We start from the raw sequence: 17,223 nt of genomic DNA, 5'->3' as shown, positions 1-17,223 counted from the left end.
TTCCATCGGCGAAGACGTTCGCTTCGCTCCAGGGAGGTCCTGGGTTCTGTGTTCAAATTTCGATATTGGAGACGTTTAACATAGGTAAAGACTATTTCTTCGTTCAACTTCCTGCTTTAGAAGTGGAAGTCACGGATCTTTCTGATGTCACCATGAAACGGAAGTCCCGCTACACGGTAGGCCAGGGCACGATAAAGAAACCTCACTGCTCTATGACGTCGGGCGTTATTACAGGTCAAAGTTCGTCACTCTTCACCTGGCTAAAGCTGGTGTCGTTTTCATGTTACACAAAATCTCGAATGATACACAAAAGAAGATACAAACAAACCGGACTAAAATTAATACATCATGATACATTGCAGTATTTATTCTCCAGTGGTAGCTCTGATGGGATGCACAACCCTAAACCTATATGATACAAGTCCAAAACAAGGTATATTCTGCTCGTTGCGCCCTCTGAAGTGTCACCGGTAGCGGTGCGGGTAGATGACGTGAAATGTTTGGTCAATATTCACTTCCACATCTTACTCGAGTTGATTATCCCTAGCCAGGATTCTCTGTGGCCCAGGTTTGTGATGCTGTGGAAGGAAATTGTTGCAAACTGCTATAGAACTATTTGGTGTATGAAAAGATTCCAGATCCCCCTGTTGGTGATATCTCCTGAATGACTGGGTTCCATCTTTGTTAGTTATTTAGATTGTTGATGACATCTCTGACTGACTCTCTCCGGGTTCTGGTCGTGGAAGTAGTGGTCAAGCCCGGTGACCCCTGGTGAGTGTTCACCTAGAGGCCTGGACTGACTAAGACTGTCATCTGAATTGTCTGTATACATCCCCGGTGTCCTGAATCGCTGGAGATCTGGGATTTAAGGGGCGTTCCTGTATCATATCTTTATTGCACGGTAAGTGGCAAAAAGTTATATACATGTGTCAATGGAATACCGAGATATTTTAAAACTCGTTATAGCGAGATAAGATATTAACTCGTTACAAAGAGGTAGGCCTAACTAAGTTTCGTTGTAACGAGATAGTAATTTGCTATAAAGAGATAATCAAGTTGTTTTCAAGAGAAAACCGAGCCGTTATATTGAGAACGTTTTCTCGTTATGTAAGAAATGTCTTTCAGTTTTTGAATGAGATGAAATACCGCGAGCCTCTTCACGCCAGCATGTTGTAAGGGACGCTGAAAGAAATTTCTTACATTTTTATATTTGTTAGTTAGCCTACAAAAATTCAATTCTATTAGGTCATATGCATTCATACGAGATGAATAATTGATATGCTAATCTTTTGCCAGCTATGAGTACAAATATCCTAACTACTAGATTATGTGTATTATTTTTATAATTCTGTAAAATGTAAGACTAAAAGGCAATACTAATATACATGGAAACAGGATATCAATGAATGAATGGTACATTTCTAAAGTAATTGTATGCTCATATATTTAAAGGTAAATATGTATTAATAAATAATTGTTTTTTCCCCAAACTGACATAGTTAATACATCGATAACGGTTAGACTGCTTCGATCGCCAGATAGTTCATTCAAATCCAATCAGATAATGCATGAATAATGAATCAAATATTTAAGTGAAACAATGGACGATGTGTACGGAATTTATTGAAATAACGATCGAGGAGGACGATGGACGGGGTTAGGACAGCAATGACATTGATGCATGTTTAATTCCCTATTACCGTATGAACGAATCACTGACATTCCGAGGGCACATCTTCCGCTAAATCGATTCAGTGTAAATTGATTATTCGCAGTCCGTGTGACGTCATTGTATGACGTAATGTAGTGCACTTATGTACTTTGGAAAATAATGATACATGCATCACCGATAATATAATGTGGACCCCACACCAAAGACTAACCCTTATGATATTCAACGATTTCATTACCATATATTGCGTACTTGATATGATAAAAAAAAACCCACCGATACGTTTGAAGTCAAAGGTCAAGGTCACATATAGAAACGCACCAATTGACTTGACCCAATTCATCGTTGAATACCCACGGTTGATTATGATTCCTTCCTCTCTCCATCACCGTCCATTTATAGCAATACCCTAGCTCGTTCTCATGAATAATTAACGAAGCAATTACATTGGGCGTTCTAGGAAGACCAGAGGCAATTTGTCCAATCAGTACGACTCTTTCTACACACGTTCATTACACAATTCAAAATGGCGACCATTGCTCAAGTAGTTTGTGAACGATTTGGAATAAGAGAATTGAAGGCATTTAAAATAGATGCATTAGAAAAAGGATGGATATTTGTATATGTGTACATGAAGACAGGCGTGGCAAAAGGATATGCTTTCAAGCTTTTCAAGTATTGTGAACAGAAAAAACACTGTCTCTCCTGCAATGTTTTAATGATATCATTAAGAACAACAATGAAAGAACGCTGTGAGTATTTTCTGTAGGTTGGAATTACTGCGATAAATCCTAATGGGCTATTCTGACTATATCAGTTTTCTTTCTCATCTAGTCCAGACTAATGACATGATATTATTGAAATTGAACCCAGATTCTTAAGATTAAGTACATGTAGTTTGATAATTTCAAGACCAAAAATACAATATGTACATGTAATTGTATATAAGCCACCTCTTCTCATTTTTTTAAATTAACATTTTTAGAAGTAAAGCAGAACCAGTACCCAAGAATACACCCATTATGATTATCACAATTTCTTTGATTCGAACGTTTAATCCATGCAGAATAACACATACGATAAATTATTAAGTCCCAATTCAAGTTGAAACTAGTGTTGTCCACGAGGACTTGCCCTACTAATGGTCTTTTTAAAATGACTGTCATACTCGTACTTGATATGAATATTAAATGATATAAATGTACAGTAACGACCCTGGTTTAATGTCATGACGTCCTTTGATGAGGTGTTTCAGTAGAAAATAATTATGAACCATACTCAATATCTTTTGAATTAGATTCTGTGACCATGCTTTTCAAAAACTGATTTTATGGCAAGGGAATGACTCATCCTTGGATCATAAAGTGTCAACCTTGTCATTAAGTAAAGTTATGTGGTCAACTGACTTTGATTCAGGGTCATGGCACCCTCCAACTATGGACAACCTGGTTGGTAAGTAATAGTTATAATAAGTTCGGACATGAAAGTGGAAAAGACATGACAAATACCTATATACCCTCAGAATTTCGTGGATATTTATCCATTCAAGCCACATGTCAGAAGAGTGTGTTCTACTCTAGCGTATCCCGTTCTTCTTTAATGTTAAATGATTTTGTTTTCAGGTCCATGCTGATCTTATAACACGTTTGAGCTTGTTTGCCCACTTATTACAGGCAAATCCTTTTACGTTTGGAATGTCCAAGAGTTTAAACCCATCCCTGTGTTTGACGACAGAAATCTATATGACTGGTCAGAAATGATTTTGCAGCCATTGCTGTAATAGCAAGGTTAAAGTAATACTACCTTTAAAATAGAAGAGTTCTGTTTCTATAACGATTACTTTGATTGGACAGTAAAAATATTATTATTTCTGAGAACACGTGGATTGGTATGAAAGAACCTATGTGATGGAAAGAGAACGAATCGTAATCAACCTTGGGTATCCGACGATGAGCCCAAGTTGACTTTGTTGATTTTCTAATTAATATTTGTATTTATCTTTTCCATAAAATTAATTCCATATTCTGTAGGGCAAAATGCAGTTTTTCCCTAGTGAGATTTACGCAGATGGACTTAATGATTGATTTTCCAATCATCACAAACTGTTTCATTTGTTCAACCGAATCCAACACTGATGTGTAATTGCATTTCCCCCAAATAGTCCTCTTAAGTCATTTAATGACGAATATTAGTATAGGGATTCAAGCGTTTAAAGCTAGACATTTTTATGAAATTTCAGTATCATATAAATGTTTTTATTCTCTCTCCAGTGAACTGCAAACTGAAATGGTAGAAAATAGGACAGTGAGTTTCAACACAAATTGTGAGGACTCCCAACAAGAGATCGTAACAAATCAAGCGGGACGGATAGTTTGCATAGTTCTTTTATTTTGCGTGTTTGCTGTCACTGTAATTGGAAACATTATGCTGATAGTGACAGTGGTCAGAAGAGGACAATTTCACAGAAAGATCAGTGTATTTGTGATATCGCTGGCTGTGGCTGATTTCTGTGTTGCTGTGTTAGTGATGGTACCTTCCATCATTCAATACTTCATCGTTCATTCACTATTCATGGACTATGTGAGGAGCAGGCTCTTTCTTGCATTAGATTGTATGTTTACCACATCCTCGATTTTACATTTCACGTGCATGAACATTGATCGCTTTGTGGCTATCAGAAATCCATTGAAATACTTTACGATAATGACCGGAAAATTAGTGTCGTTGATGATAATAATTTGTTGGATTTTATCGATTATGATTTCAGTAATCGTTGCTATTTTAAGCATGTACAACTATGAATGCAATTACTCATCTATTGCTCAAGTAATACCGTCTGTTATTGGTTCAGGCATTTCATTTTACCTTCCGCTGTTATTAAATATCATTGCAAGTGTTAAGATATGTCTTAAAGTTCGCAACAGAAACATTTTGTTATGCACCGAACAAGGAACTGGCGATAGCGCCCTCCAACGCCAGCGACATGATCTTGAGGCTAGAGTTACAAGAACCATCATGATATTGCAGGGGACGTTCTTCGTGTGTACCACGCCGTTTTTTGTGTTGTTGCTTCTGGAGAGTCTCTTCGGTTTACACATTTCCAACAGGGTATGGTTTGTGGTAACATGGCTTGGCTATTCCAATTCAACTATAAACCCATATCTGTACTGTTATCTAAATACAAGAACCGAAAGGATGGATAGAGTCTGTAACAGAACTCGTGATTTGAATGTTGAAAAACTGGACAGGAGAAGGAATACAGGTAGAGATACGAAATATGGAGACTGGGAAGAACATATCACAGACATGTCATAAAGAACAAGATGCAGACCAATATAGCATATCAAGCGTTACAATATCTAGTAATATGGTATAATTTTGTTTTCTCAATATAAAAATTCTTATTTGTATTGTATAAAAAAGTGAAAATAACAAACAGTGGTTTATCTCGTTAATCCGATGTAGATTACAAAATTGCGAATTGGGCAAACATAAAGCCCTTGGAGTACCAGAGGTAAGGTCAGGTGCCTAGTATTTGCAAATTAGATCATCATAACGACCATGAAAGCAAAATGCAGACTTTAAACGAGAAGATTGAAACCCCAGTAACATCAACTCACTTTTCAGTAGCCTGCGTTGATTTAAAAATTGATCATACGCAGAACTAACTTTTGCTGATGATACTCACTACATTGAACTTAACGTATTAAATATGCTATTTTGCTTGGTTTACTCAATAAAAGTCTTGAATAGATGCCAATTCGATCATGATCATTTGATATAAACCTTACAGTCACAAACATACCAGGTATTTTCCTAGTTCAGCCCATGCAGACGTTAACTATGGCTAACCTCTCTACTGAGGTCAGCCTCTCCGTGGCAGGCCTAATAAATACCTAAATGGCTTTCCTATTTCTGTTTCAAAACCGAGGAACGGGCGAGGAATTATACTTTATTTAATTTATAAAACTGACACTGTTTTCTTCGTCTTCTTTCCTTGGCTGAACGCTAGCAACAATGACACTGACGATTGCTGATGCTTGGTATCTATACCCTTTTACCACATGACATCAGACATTGACTAATAGAAGAATCCATTTGAGTAGACCTCAAAATTCCGGAATCATTACACATGTACATGTCATCATAAGACAAGAATGAAATTGAGATAATCTACGTACGTTCATGATCTCAGGTCAAGGAATGTGACTTTATGAGATAAAAAGGAATGCCATTAGGATTATGGGAGTTTTTATAATCCATTGAACACATTGTTTCTCTGTCATGATTTTAGAGCTCGCTACGCATTCAACCTATTGTGTCGCTTGCCATTAAGATATTGCACCTTTCATACCATATTCTCTGCTCTGCTTCCTGTTGGGGACCGGGTTAAAATAGGTCCTCAGTACCCCTTGTTTGTCGTAAGAGGCGAATAAATAGGGCGGTCCTTCGGATGAAACCGCACAAACCGAGGTCCCGTGTCACAGCAGGTGTGGCGTGATAAAGATCCCTCCCTGCTTTAAGGCCGTAAGCGCCGAGCATAGGCCTAAATTTTGTAGCCCTTCACCGACAATGGCACAGTGATGTCTCCATATGAGTGAAATATTCTCGAGAGGGACGTTAAACAATGTACAATCAATCAATCGATCTCTGCTCTGCTTATGGTCAATTTTAAAAATCCGTCATCCTCATGGCATCAATCATTTAGCTACAGTACTTTCAATGCTTAAATTCTTAGTGTTGGAGTTCTGAATTATTCTGGAAGCGAATTCAAAAATGAGTTGTACGCTATGCAGTGTCAAGTTTGGAAACGTTATCACAAGCCAAGATTCTTTAGTGCTCGTCAACATTCCTAGGATTATTTCTAAGACTTCAAAATAATTTTCATTTAGAGAGAGAGAGAGAGTAGAATTGATTTTATTCACATCACTACTTACCAAATAATGATCTGTACATACAATTTCACAACTGTACTTGTGGTACGAATGAAGTTGTCGATTATGTTTTCCTTTGTAAGTAAAATGTGATCATTCGCTAGATACAATCTTTAGATTTGATGTGGCTATTATACTAGACAAGCAACTTATACTATTGATAATACATTTGTATTTGTTAACGACACTTCGTCTAAAGATATCAATGACTTTATTTGCTTAACAGTACTCGGAAATAATAGATTCAAATAAGATAATTGTATTCATGTTTTCTACACCACTTATAAATGTATACAATATTTATTGTGTAATTCTATTAGAAAAGAACTTCTAAGTTGTTAGAACTTGTTTACAATGAAAAATGAAGATAACGAACAATAATTAATGTAAAACTTATACGGTACCAATTTTGATGCACCAGATGCGCATTTCGACAAATAATGTCTCTTCAGTGATGCTCAACCGAAATGTTTGAAATCCGAAATAACAATGAAGTTTTAGAGCTATTTTAGGGAAAAACAGTGAGCCAAAAAAGTGAAGTCAAATTCGTCTAAGGATAAGAGCTATGCGTGAGGGAGATAATTAATCTCATTACTCCTACAATTCAAAGTAAAGAGTTGGGCAACCACGGACCACTGGGTATACCAGAAGTGGGATCAGGTGTATAGGAGGAGTAAGCATCCCCTGTCGACCGGTCACATCAGCCACGAGTCCTATATCTTGATCAGGTAAACGGAGTAATCTATAGTCAAAACCAGTGTGTCAAGACTTGCCTAACAATTGGTATGAAACACGTCAGACAGGATTTGACCCAAAGGTAGGTCGTATTGGCAATCTAGATCATTATAATCCTGAAATAAATTTCATTTTTAAATAAGCCTTTTCACGATAACTGCGGGACTGTACTTCGCACATGCACATAAACGCTTCCGGACGGCAACATCCGCGTTCCATTGTATGTTTATATTGGCAACAAATCATGGTCATTCAGTGCGTTGTATTTAAATGCTCGAACCGACAAGGAAGTAAAGCAAAAGAGAAAGGTGTAAGTTTTTTCAGATTTCCCAAAGACAGAAGAAAGCGAGCCGCATGGATCAAGACAATAAACAGAAATAATTGGGCCCCAAATGAGTACAGTAGGGTATGCTCTGAGCATTTTGTTGATTCTTGGCATAGGGACGACCCCACGGACATCAACTATCGCCCGACTTTGTTTTCGTATAAGACAAGGGAACCATCCGAGACACAGGCTGCTCGAGAGGAAAGACACAGTAAAAGGAATTTACTTCAGGTGATTTGAATGTTTAATTACTCTACGATGACTTTACACAGGTAGAACGTACATCTTTAACTTGTCGTATTGACGCAGAGATGAATGAATTCATTAGGATAAATGAGTTCTATCCAAAGTCTCTTCGTTGTTCTTTTTTAATGAAAAAAAAATCAATGTGCTTTTTTTTTAATCTATGTGAATTAATATATAGATTCATATATTACATGTATATATACTGTTTAGTGTATGGCCATGAGTGAGTCATTCCATTTTTCACTATGTATTTCATTGAAAACTAATTGTGAGGTCACTTTGTCCAGTTTTTTTTTCTTCTTCTCTTAATTATTTAAAACTGTTCAAATTTTCTGCTGATGCTTTGATGATTGAAAATGATTTATGAAATCACCAAAGAAAAAAAATTAACTTCAAATTACTATAATGTCATAAAGAATTGGTCTCAAATTTACAATGTCTCATACCAAATTTGAAAAGAATTGAAATAGTACTTAATGCCTTATGTTCTGACATTTAATAACTGGCCATTTTGGTCCCACCCTGATACCAAAATCCCTATCCCTGGGATCATCAAATTCACAATTTTGGTAAAGGAATATCTTTTCTTTCCAAAATATCCATTTAGTTTCAATTTAGTATCAATGATATAATTAAGTGTTTACACTTAAACACTATATATACTATGTTTGACCCTACCCTGGGCTCAGATTCTCTACCCAGGGAATCATGAAATTTACAATTTTGGTAGTAGTCTTTCTGCTCTATATCATTTGTCTTGCACATGTGTGGTTGTAGAAAAGAATATTTTTGAAATTGGTAAATATTTAGCAGTTTTTGTCCCACCCCTAAGGCCTCAGAGGTCCTATAAAGGTCATATTTTCGTTTTTAGAAAATCCTATTTTTGTCCTACTTTCTGATGATAAAATCCTGTTTTTCCTATATATTTTTTATCCAAAAGTTGCCATGACCCATGATAATGTTGCAATAAGTTTTTAAAAAAAAAAAAAGACATTTGTCAAATAAATAGTCATAAAATGAAATGATGACTCACTAATAGCCAGTTGCTGTACATCCTTGGTCAATATCTAGCCTAAAATTAGCTACTGTGATAAAATTATTCACATTGAGTTACATCACAATTTAACTGCATTATATGTTTTATATATTATGACCATATATATATATATATATATATATATATATATATATATGTGTGTGTATATAAATGATTAAATTTTTTTTAGGAAATCAACGAGACGGATAGAACAGAGAGACTTTTGATGCAGAAACACCACGACTTCAATCTGTACTCACATAGCTATTATACATCACAACCCGACTGTCTACAAGACATCAACAACAACAATGATGAGAAAATGATTCTTGATGATGTTGATATAAAGACTTTGAAAGATGAAGGTACACATACAAAAAGAAAATATTAATATTTCAAAGAGGTTTTAAAAATTATTGAATATAGATACAGAATTTAATTGTTTAGGCTTGAATTTTGAACATGTTGGCCAGATCAAAAGTCAATGTCTTACGAAAATATGAATGAGGTCTACTATAATTATTGTTGTTAAGACCCCCACCCCCCACCCCACCCCCTAAAAAATGAGAGATTAAATTAAATAAAATCTATAAATCATAAACTATTTCATGAAAGAAACATCAGTAATCACATACTTTTATGTGTATACTGGTCATTGTCGGGTAACTTGTGGGGCTCTTGACTCTCCCACCACTGTTTGTGTCCTTTCTTGACCAAACTATTCAAATTTAAATTTGTCATCAGACACCCATCTGTCTGGTCTCAATCCTTAATGTTATCTTTTAATTACAGGTGTACAGTGTGACCCTGACCCTCTGCTTACAGGAGAACCTTGACTTGAAGAAGGAGTTAGACGACCTCAAGAGAGAACGCTCCAGATACATTTGGAATGTAGAGAAGATTGCCAACGATGATGCCAAGACAAAGTTTTACACTGGGCTGCCTTCTTTTGCAGTGTTTATGTGGCTTTTCAAGTAGGCATACACATTTAGTCACATTTGAACATAGTGGTACATAGCTTTGTAATTTTAGTTACTTTTCGCTAAGTTTTACATCATTCAAATATAGATCTGCATTGCATGTTTTTCTATTGCTGTATAATCCTAATACATAATTTAATCCTTTTTTTAAATATAGTTCCATCAGACCAAAAGTAGAGAGAATGAGGTACTGGATTGGCTCTAACACATACCTGACAGCAGACAGACAGAGGAAATCTAAGGGGTCATTGGAGCTGGTTGACCAGTTACTTACTGTCCTTCTTAGACTTAGACTAGGACTGTTTACCTCTGATATTGCCCATAGATTTGGTATATCAGAGAGTACTTTTTCCAAATATTTTGCCACCTGGATTTCTTTACTTGCATGTGAACTGAAATCTTTAAATCCATTTCCTGCACGTGATATCATTGACAGAACAATGCCATTATCTTTTAAATCAAAGTATTCATCTGTTCGAGTTATACTCGACTGTACAGAACTTTTTATACAGAAGTCCTCTAGTCTTGTAAATCAGAGTATGACATTTTCTAACTACAAACATCATACAACTGTGAAATTTCTTGTTGGCATCACACCATCAGGTGTTATTTCTTTTGTATCTGAAGGTTGGCCAGGTAAGGTATCTGACAGAGAACTGACAATTAATTCAGGTATTATAGATCTGTTAGATGAAAATGACAGTGTTATGGCGGACAAAGGTTTTACGATAAGAGATCTGTTGGAAAATAAAAAATGTAATTTGAACATTCCTCCATTTAGAGGTGCATGTCCGCAATTTTCAACAGATGAAGTTTTCAAAACACAGGAGATAGCCTCATTAAGAATACATGTAGAGAGGAGTATAGGTCGAGTTAAAAACTTCCATATTTTGGATGGTGTTATGCCTATAACTTTGCAACCATTAGTCACTAAAATTTTCCAGGTGATTTGTTGGCTAACAAATCTTGATGTGCCATTAATTACAAATTAATTTCCATTTATGTACACGAGTGTATTTTTATAGGAAGTGCTGCTTTAATTGATTTCAGACTGATGAAAATGACAAATTGTAATTCAAAATGATTTCAAACTAATTATTCTGATTGAACTCATGTCAACATATTTTTTATTTTTGGAATTTGATAATTAGGAGAACAAAACATTTATGGTGGAACATGACATAAAACTTGAATAGATATTAAATGTGAGATTTGTTAAAGGGAAAATGATTCTTATGCTTCATTTAAGTGATCAGTACACAACTCTACTTTTGTACATATGTTACACGTTTCTTGTTCATGTATATTTATAAACCATGCTTGCCATATTTATGGTATGATTCCAGTTGGTTTGTGATTGGCAAATGAATATTTTTTAGTTTAATGTAGAAATCCATTGCTATCTGATAAAAATGGCACTTGTAGTCATTTGAAACTGTTCTTCAAAGATATTGACACTTGTTTATACATTTGGGATAGATTATATGAAGTAATTTCTTTCAAAACTTAATTAATTATTGATTAATGAATTATTGATTATGCATGTTGATCATTGCATGATTTGGCATTTGTATACTGTACAACAAACAATGATATGTGTGGTTATCTAAATCAAATTTTAAAAAATCATTTGTCTTTCCTGTCAGAAGTGCATAATATATATCTATATATATATATATATATATATATATATATATATATACAAGTATGATGAAATTTCAACTTTATTGTCAGACTTTTCTTTTATAAAGCAATAAGTTCAAATGATACATTGTAAATGTAACTTCAGAGCTTCAGATATTTAAGGATGAGGATTTTTTGCAGAAATATGCATTATGAAGTTTATCAAATTCTGAATTGGGAAAAGAATTACTTCTATCCATTAGGAGAATAAAATTCAAAGTGGCATTGCTCTTATGACTATATCTCAGGAAAACAGAATTTGAACAGATTAAAAATCTTCAAAGTAGATAAATAATAGAAATTATCTGGAGTTCTGTAACTGGATAATGTGATGCATATAAGATTCAATAAGTCTAGGCATCATAGAGGACACAAACTCTGAATCAAAATATATTCTGTCAATACAAATATTGTTCTGAGCAGCATCTGTCCATACTACAAAGTCACACCATGGTAATCGCATAATTGCCATTTCTCCCTGAACTTGAGCATAAAACCTGTGGCTCTTTTTGAGACGTGGTCCTTCCATACTATATTCTAAACAGAAATTTGGACATCCCATTGCAATAATCTCACTCACTTCCATTGTTGTTACTTGAGTTCCCTTGATGGAGTATGGACACTTAATCTCTAGTACACCTATGCTGTCACCATCAAAAACTCTCCCGTCACTGGAGGCACCCAAAAATGAGTTATCTGTGCACAATGTGAGACCTGTATCCTCAACTTTAAATTTGTTGTTTGTGGCAGTCTTCAGATTGACATACTCTGAGCGTGCCTTTGCCTCATTTTGTTGTCCCCACTGAACAGCTGGTGGCAGAGATGCATACCTATAAATACACAGAACTTTAACCTAGGGAAAGAAGGCTCGCACAATTTTAATTATATGTATATCAAATAAAATGATGACAAAAGAAATACATCATGGCGATCAAGTACATTGTATATATTAAAGTTTTTTATCCCCATATGTTATCATTCATAATAAATGTATTACATTCATAACATTATAATGATAATTTTAGTTCTAATATTATGTTTTCCATATCAACATATGAAAGCAACAATTTACATTAATGATATCAGCCAGGGTAGCTTAGTAGTTAGAACACCCGCCTAGTAGTGACGGATACTTTGCAATGTTACAAATTTATACTACATGTACAGATGTAGTATGAATATTTAGCTTGGGGAATAATGCCAGCTACATTAAATGTAGCCTGACTTTAATGAATTGTGGGCCTAGCTTGGAATAATTGTCTGGTTTTATCGTTACACTGTATTTGTATTCCGCATTACCTATATACGCACGTATGCCCATGTATTATAAAGTCATAAACTATCACAACTTACTTCTGAAGACTAGACCCCTCTACAATTTGCTTGATCAAAGACTTTGGATTGGGTCCAGCCTTCAATACATCACCAAATATGGAACTGGTTAAACGACCAATATGTAGTTTCTGCCACATTTCTGATGTCCTCTGGCCTCTTGTACTCGTCTCAATAAATTCAACCAGTTCATGATCAATTGTAATCTGAGGTGCTGAAATGTAAAAGTTAATCATCAGGTAATCATTATATTAAACTGAGGATGCATATGATGGTTAGTATTTTGCATATTCTTAAATAATATTAATGTCCATGAAATTGAAATCTATAAATTTTGCAGCTTTCAGTATAGTTATATAGCATATATGAATTATTTTTTCATTCCTTACCATTATCCTCACAAAATATAAGATTTTTCATCCTTGTCACCATTGGATCTTCAATATCCTGGACCTCCATTTCCTTTATGGCTTCTGGGGCATGGTCGGGTATATTCCACAAGTGTGACATCCCTACATAATAAGTGTATGTTTATGAATGACATCTATTGGTGACATAATGACTCCTCAAAATTAACTATACAAAATTGTTAAAATCTATAAATACTAATATCTATACAAGTAAATTTTTCCTGTTGCAATTGAATCCTTAATACCTGTATGTGGAAAGACATCTCTTAATTCCTTTAACTGCCACAGAGTGGTGTTAATATTTATGTCTTTGTCATCTGAATGGCGAGGATCATAGGCTGCGAGTGGATCAAGGTTTTCTTCAGTATCTGCCAATTTAAGCTTTTTCTTGGGCAAAGTGCTGATTGGTCCGATTGGTTTTGTTTGTCGCCCAGGAATGATCCATTTACATGGTTGAGATGTACAGCTCTCTGAAGTCGTCTCATTAGTTTTTGCATGACTCAATGCAAAAAGTAGGGCGCCTATGTGACGACATGCCTGTGCTAACCTACAAATTCATAAAAAGGAACAACAAAATTAATTTTAATAATAATATAATCTGTTATAAAGGAGTAATCAAATGCCTATATACATGTATTTTTTTCTGAAGAAAAGTGTTGTATATTTTCAATTGATTAAAAGAAATATACAATCATAAAAGATATATCATTAATATGAAATCATTTTAAATTCATAATTGTGGCAATTATGATTTCTGGATAAATTTGAAAAGCTAAGTTTCTAATTATCTAAAACCCAGCTTTTTAGAAGAATTTTACTTTTTATTTGGTGAAATAAATTACCCAATAGGACACTGACAGTATCCATGCTGTACATTTGGTTTACCTGCATTTGTAGTCAGGATGCAAATGAAAACCTGATATTGCTGTTTCCTCATAGATGCCTGACATTTTGCTCTGACATATATGACAGAACTATTTATCTGGAAAGAATGTGTACAACTTTGAACAGATTAAATAAAAAACAACCCTAAACAATGTTGTATACAGTAGGCCTAACAATTTTTCTATATGTAGAGCATGCACTTTTTATATACATGTGCTAGTACAATTAATATTGATGACTATTTTATTTCACAAATCAGAGTAAATGGTGTGGAAAAAAGATTCTCATTTAATAGGTCTATTTAAAATTTTTACCTTTGACACTTTAATATCTTGGACGTCACCGGCTTCAAAGTGCTTCACAGATCTGTCCAAGCCCTTGAAATTGCTTGCTGTACCACCATATGTTGTTGGTCGTTCGATCATGTAACTATAGATATCACTAAATGTTATAATGGGGATGGACGAGTAACCCGGACTTTCATAAGCAACAACGTTGAATGGTGGTAAGCTGTCCTGAAACGATCCTACTAGCGGAGATTCAAGTGCGTCTTTTTCTACGATCGGTGTTAAAATCGAAGTTTCAGTCTGACTTAACAGCAATTCCTGAATGATTTCTTCTTTTTTCTTTCTTTTAACATCAATGCCAACATCTACCGCCAGATTTCTCAGATCATTTACCTTTAGTTTGTTCAAATTCTCCCGCTTTGTCATTATAATTCATGTAACCAACGTAAACATGATCGAAGGTTGCCGTCCGGAAGCATTTGTGCGCATGTGCGAGATTTATCGTGAAAAGGCTTATTGCATGAGGGTATAAACTGTGATGTTTCACTGGAATACTTCATGAAGCGCGTTATTTTTTTTATATTCACATTCTACTTTCATTTCTGTCGGAAGATTTCCAATCGTTAAAATGGACGTACTATATTTGTCAAGATTCATACGTACATTATCCATGCAACGCATTCATGAGGAAATGGTTAACATTGCAATTTAATTGTATAGAAATATGTTCAATTCAGAAGTTAGGAATCTTTCGGATAGCATTGTAAAAGGGAGGTGACGTGGGCACGATAAAGAACCCTCACTGCTACAAGCGACATAAGGCTGTGTTAACTAATGAAATATTCATATCCTCTCGAATTCTAGCGGGCGAACCACATTCCGAGAATACATGTAGGATTCATGGAGAACATTTAAAATCTTAAAAGTGTATACTAAAAATGTAATATACTACTCAAAATTTGATAAGGATCATAGATATTTTTCTGTTTAAAAAATTATTAAGCATAACTGGCAATATTGTGTCCAAGTGAAATCAAAAACGTCTTCAACAAACTTGCACGGGCATTTCATGCCATGGGAAATGCGTTTCTCATCACAGTTTATGCTTTTGCTACCATTGCACGATTTTCACTCAGGCATCGGTGTCTGATTCTTTCTAAAATATCAAACTCACTTGAGTGTTTACACTACGTTTATCAACACAATGCCCCCTCAACGTGTAAGGCGTCGTCTGACGACAGGACAACTGGGCAGATGTATTGGAATGCTTGACGCTGGCTATTCACAACGTGACGTTGCAAATGCACTAAACGTCAGCCAGAGCGTTGTAAACAGGGTCTGGAACCGACAGCAAACTTTTGGTACAGCAGCACACCGAGGTCGACAACCCAACGCCAAGACCATTTTGTGGCTCTTCAGGCACGACGCCATCTCTTCTGGACAGCAACCAGCCTACGTAACGACCTCCTGAACGCCTCGGGGGTGAATGTGTCCACTCAGACGATACGGAATCGACTTCACAATGCAGGTCTCAACTCGAGAAGGGCATGTGTCCGAGTCCCTCTAACTGTTCGACACCGGCGGGAGCGATTGGACTGGGTTGAAGACCATGTCACTTGGACACAGAACGATTGGGTTCAAGTTCTGTTCACCGATGAGTCCAGGTATTGTTTGGATTTTACAGACAGGAGGCACCGAGTGTGGCGACGACAACGTGAACGTTTCCATGATGCCAACATAAGTGAACATGACCGTTATGGTGGTGGTTCCATCATGGTCTGGGGTGGAATCAGCAGGGATGGAAGAATATATCTTCATGTCCTGGAGAGAGGAACAATGACGGGGGTGCGGTACCGGGATGAGATCCTCGATGTTTACGCCAGGCCCTACGCTGGTGCTGTTGGCCCTGAGTTCATCATGATGGATGATAACGCCCGTCCTCATCGCGCCAGGGTGGTGGAGCAGTACCTTCAGCAGGAGACAATTGTCCGTATGGATTGGCCAGCGCGCTCGCCGGACTTGAACCCGATTGAGCATGAATGGAACATGCTGTAGGTTGCCCTTTCACGCCATAGAGCACAACCCACAACTTTGGCAGAGCTCAGAAACGCCCTCGTGGAAGAGTGGAACAACCTTCCCATTGGAAACATCCGGGTGCTTATTGACAGCATGGCTCGACGTTGTCAAGCCGTCATTGATGCAAGGGGAGGCCATACCCGGTATTGACACTTCATCGACTAAGTGTAATGATGGACTATCCCCAAAAACTGTGTAATTCTTTCTCTGGTTTGCTGTTAACTTTTTGTAATGAAATGCCTTTTGGTGTTGTTATCAGATTTCAAGCATTCCGTATTGATAAAAGTTCATGCCGTTCATGAATTTTCATTCATAACCTGAGTAAACACGTTTCTGAGTCAAATTTATGTCTTTTGTTATGTTAGTGGTAAATTACACACATATATCCTAGTGATCCTTATCAAATTTTGAGTAGTATACATGGTATCTATGGAGTATATCATCTATAGAGTATAGTATCTATAGAGCATTGTATCTATAGAGTATAATGTATTTGGGGGTATATCATCTATGAAGTATAGTGTCTATGAAGTATTACACTAATATTGCATCTATGGAGTATGAAGATAAAGAACAGTGATCAATCTCATAACTCCTGTAAGCAATACAAAATAGATAGTTG

General features: G+C 35.9%; 4 protein-coding genes across 5 annotated transcripts; 3 read left to right on the top strand and 1 right to left on the bottom strand.

Moving 5' to 3' along the window:
* The first annotated feature begins 245 nt into the window (after nucleotides 1–245).
* Nucleotides 246–5,108, top strand: LOC125658694 (5-hydroxytryptamine receptor 4-like). 2 transcript variants are annotated; one of them, XM_048890050.2, is made up of 2 exons: nucleotides 246–901; nucleotides 3,943–5,108. In XM_048890050.2, the coding sequence occupies exon 2, from the start codon at nucleotides 3,959–3,961 to the stop codon at nucleotides 4,985–4,987; it is 1,029 nt and encodes a 342-aa protein (XP_048746007.2). In that variant the 5' UTR covers nucleotides 246–901; nucleotides 3,943–3,958; the 3' UTR covers nucleotides 4,988–5,108. The 2 variants fall into 2 exon arrangements, with proteins under 2 accessions (XP_048746007.2, XP_048746008.2); XM_048890051.2 differs by lacking the exon at nucleotides 246–901 and adding an exon at nucleotides 3,229–3,459.
* A 2,436-nt stretch (nucleotides 5,109–7,544) lies between these two features.
* Nucleotides 7,545–9,784, top strand: LOC125658570 (THAP domain-containing protein 5-like). Its single transcript, XM_048889854.2, has 3 exons — nucleotides 7,545–7,897; nucleotides 9,139–9,313; nucleotides 9,741–9,784. The coding sequence occupies exons 1-3, from the start codon at nucleotides 7,586–7,588 to the stop codon at nucleotides 9,782–9,784; spliced, it is 531 nt and encodes a 176-aa protein (XP_048745811.1). The 5' UTR covers nucleotides 7,545–7,585.
* Nucleotides 9,785–10,110: 326 nt separating this feature from the next.
* Nucleotides 10,111–11,548, top strand: LOC125658571 (uncharacterized). The gene has a single exon (XM_056150836.1). The coding sequence runs from the start codon at nucleotides 10,111–10,113 to the stop codon at nucleotides 10,918–10,920; it is 810 nt and encodes a 269-aa protein (XP_056006811.1). The 3' UTR covers nucleotides 10,921–11,548.
* A 364-nt stretch (nucleotides 11,549–11,912) lies between these two features.
* Nucleotides 11,913–13,453, bottom strand: LOC125658572 (uncharacterized). Its single transcript, XM_048889856.1, has 3 exons — nucleotides 13,333–13,453; nucleotides 12,965–13,157; nucleotides 11,913–12,441 (listed from the first exon to the last, which is right to left on the bottom strand). The coding sequence occupies exons 1-3, from the start codon at nucleotides 13,451–13,453 to the stop codon at nucleotides 11,913–11,915; spliced, it is 843 nt and encodes a 280-aa protein (XP_048745813.1).
* Nucleotides 13,454–17,223: the final 3,770 nt, after the last annotated feature.

This window comes from Ostrea edulis, chromosome 9, assembly GCF_947568905.1.
Source record: "Ostrea edulis chromosome 9, xbOstEdul1.1, whole genome shotgun sequence".
NCBI lineage: Eukaryota > Metazoa > Mollusca > Bivalvia > Ostreida > Ostreidae > Ostrea > Ostrea edulis.
Note: the sequence above shows the minus strand (reverse complement) of the source record. Positions and strands in the feature narration are given on the sequence as shown.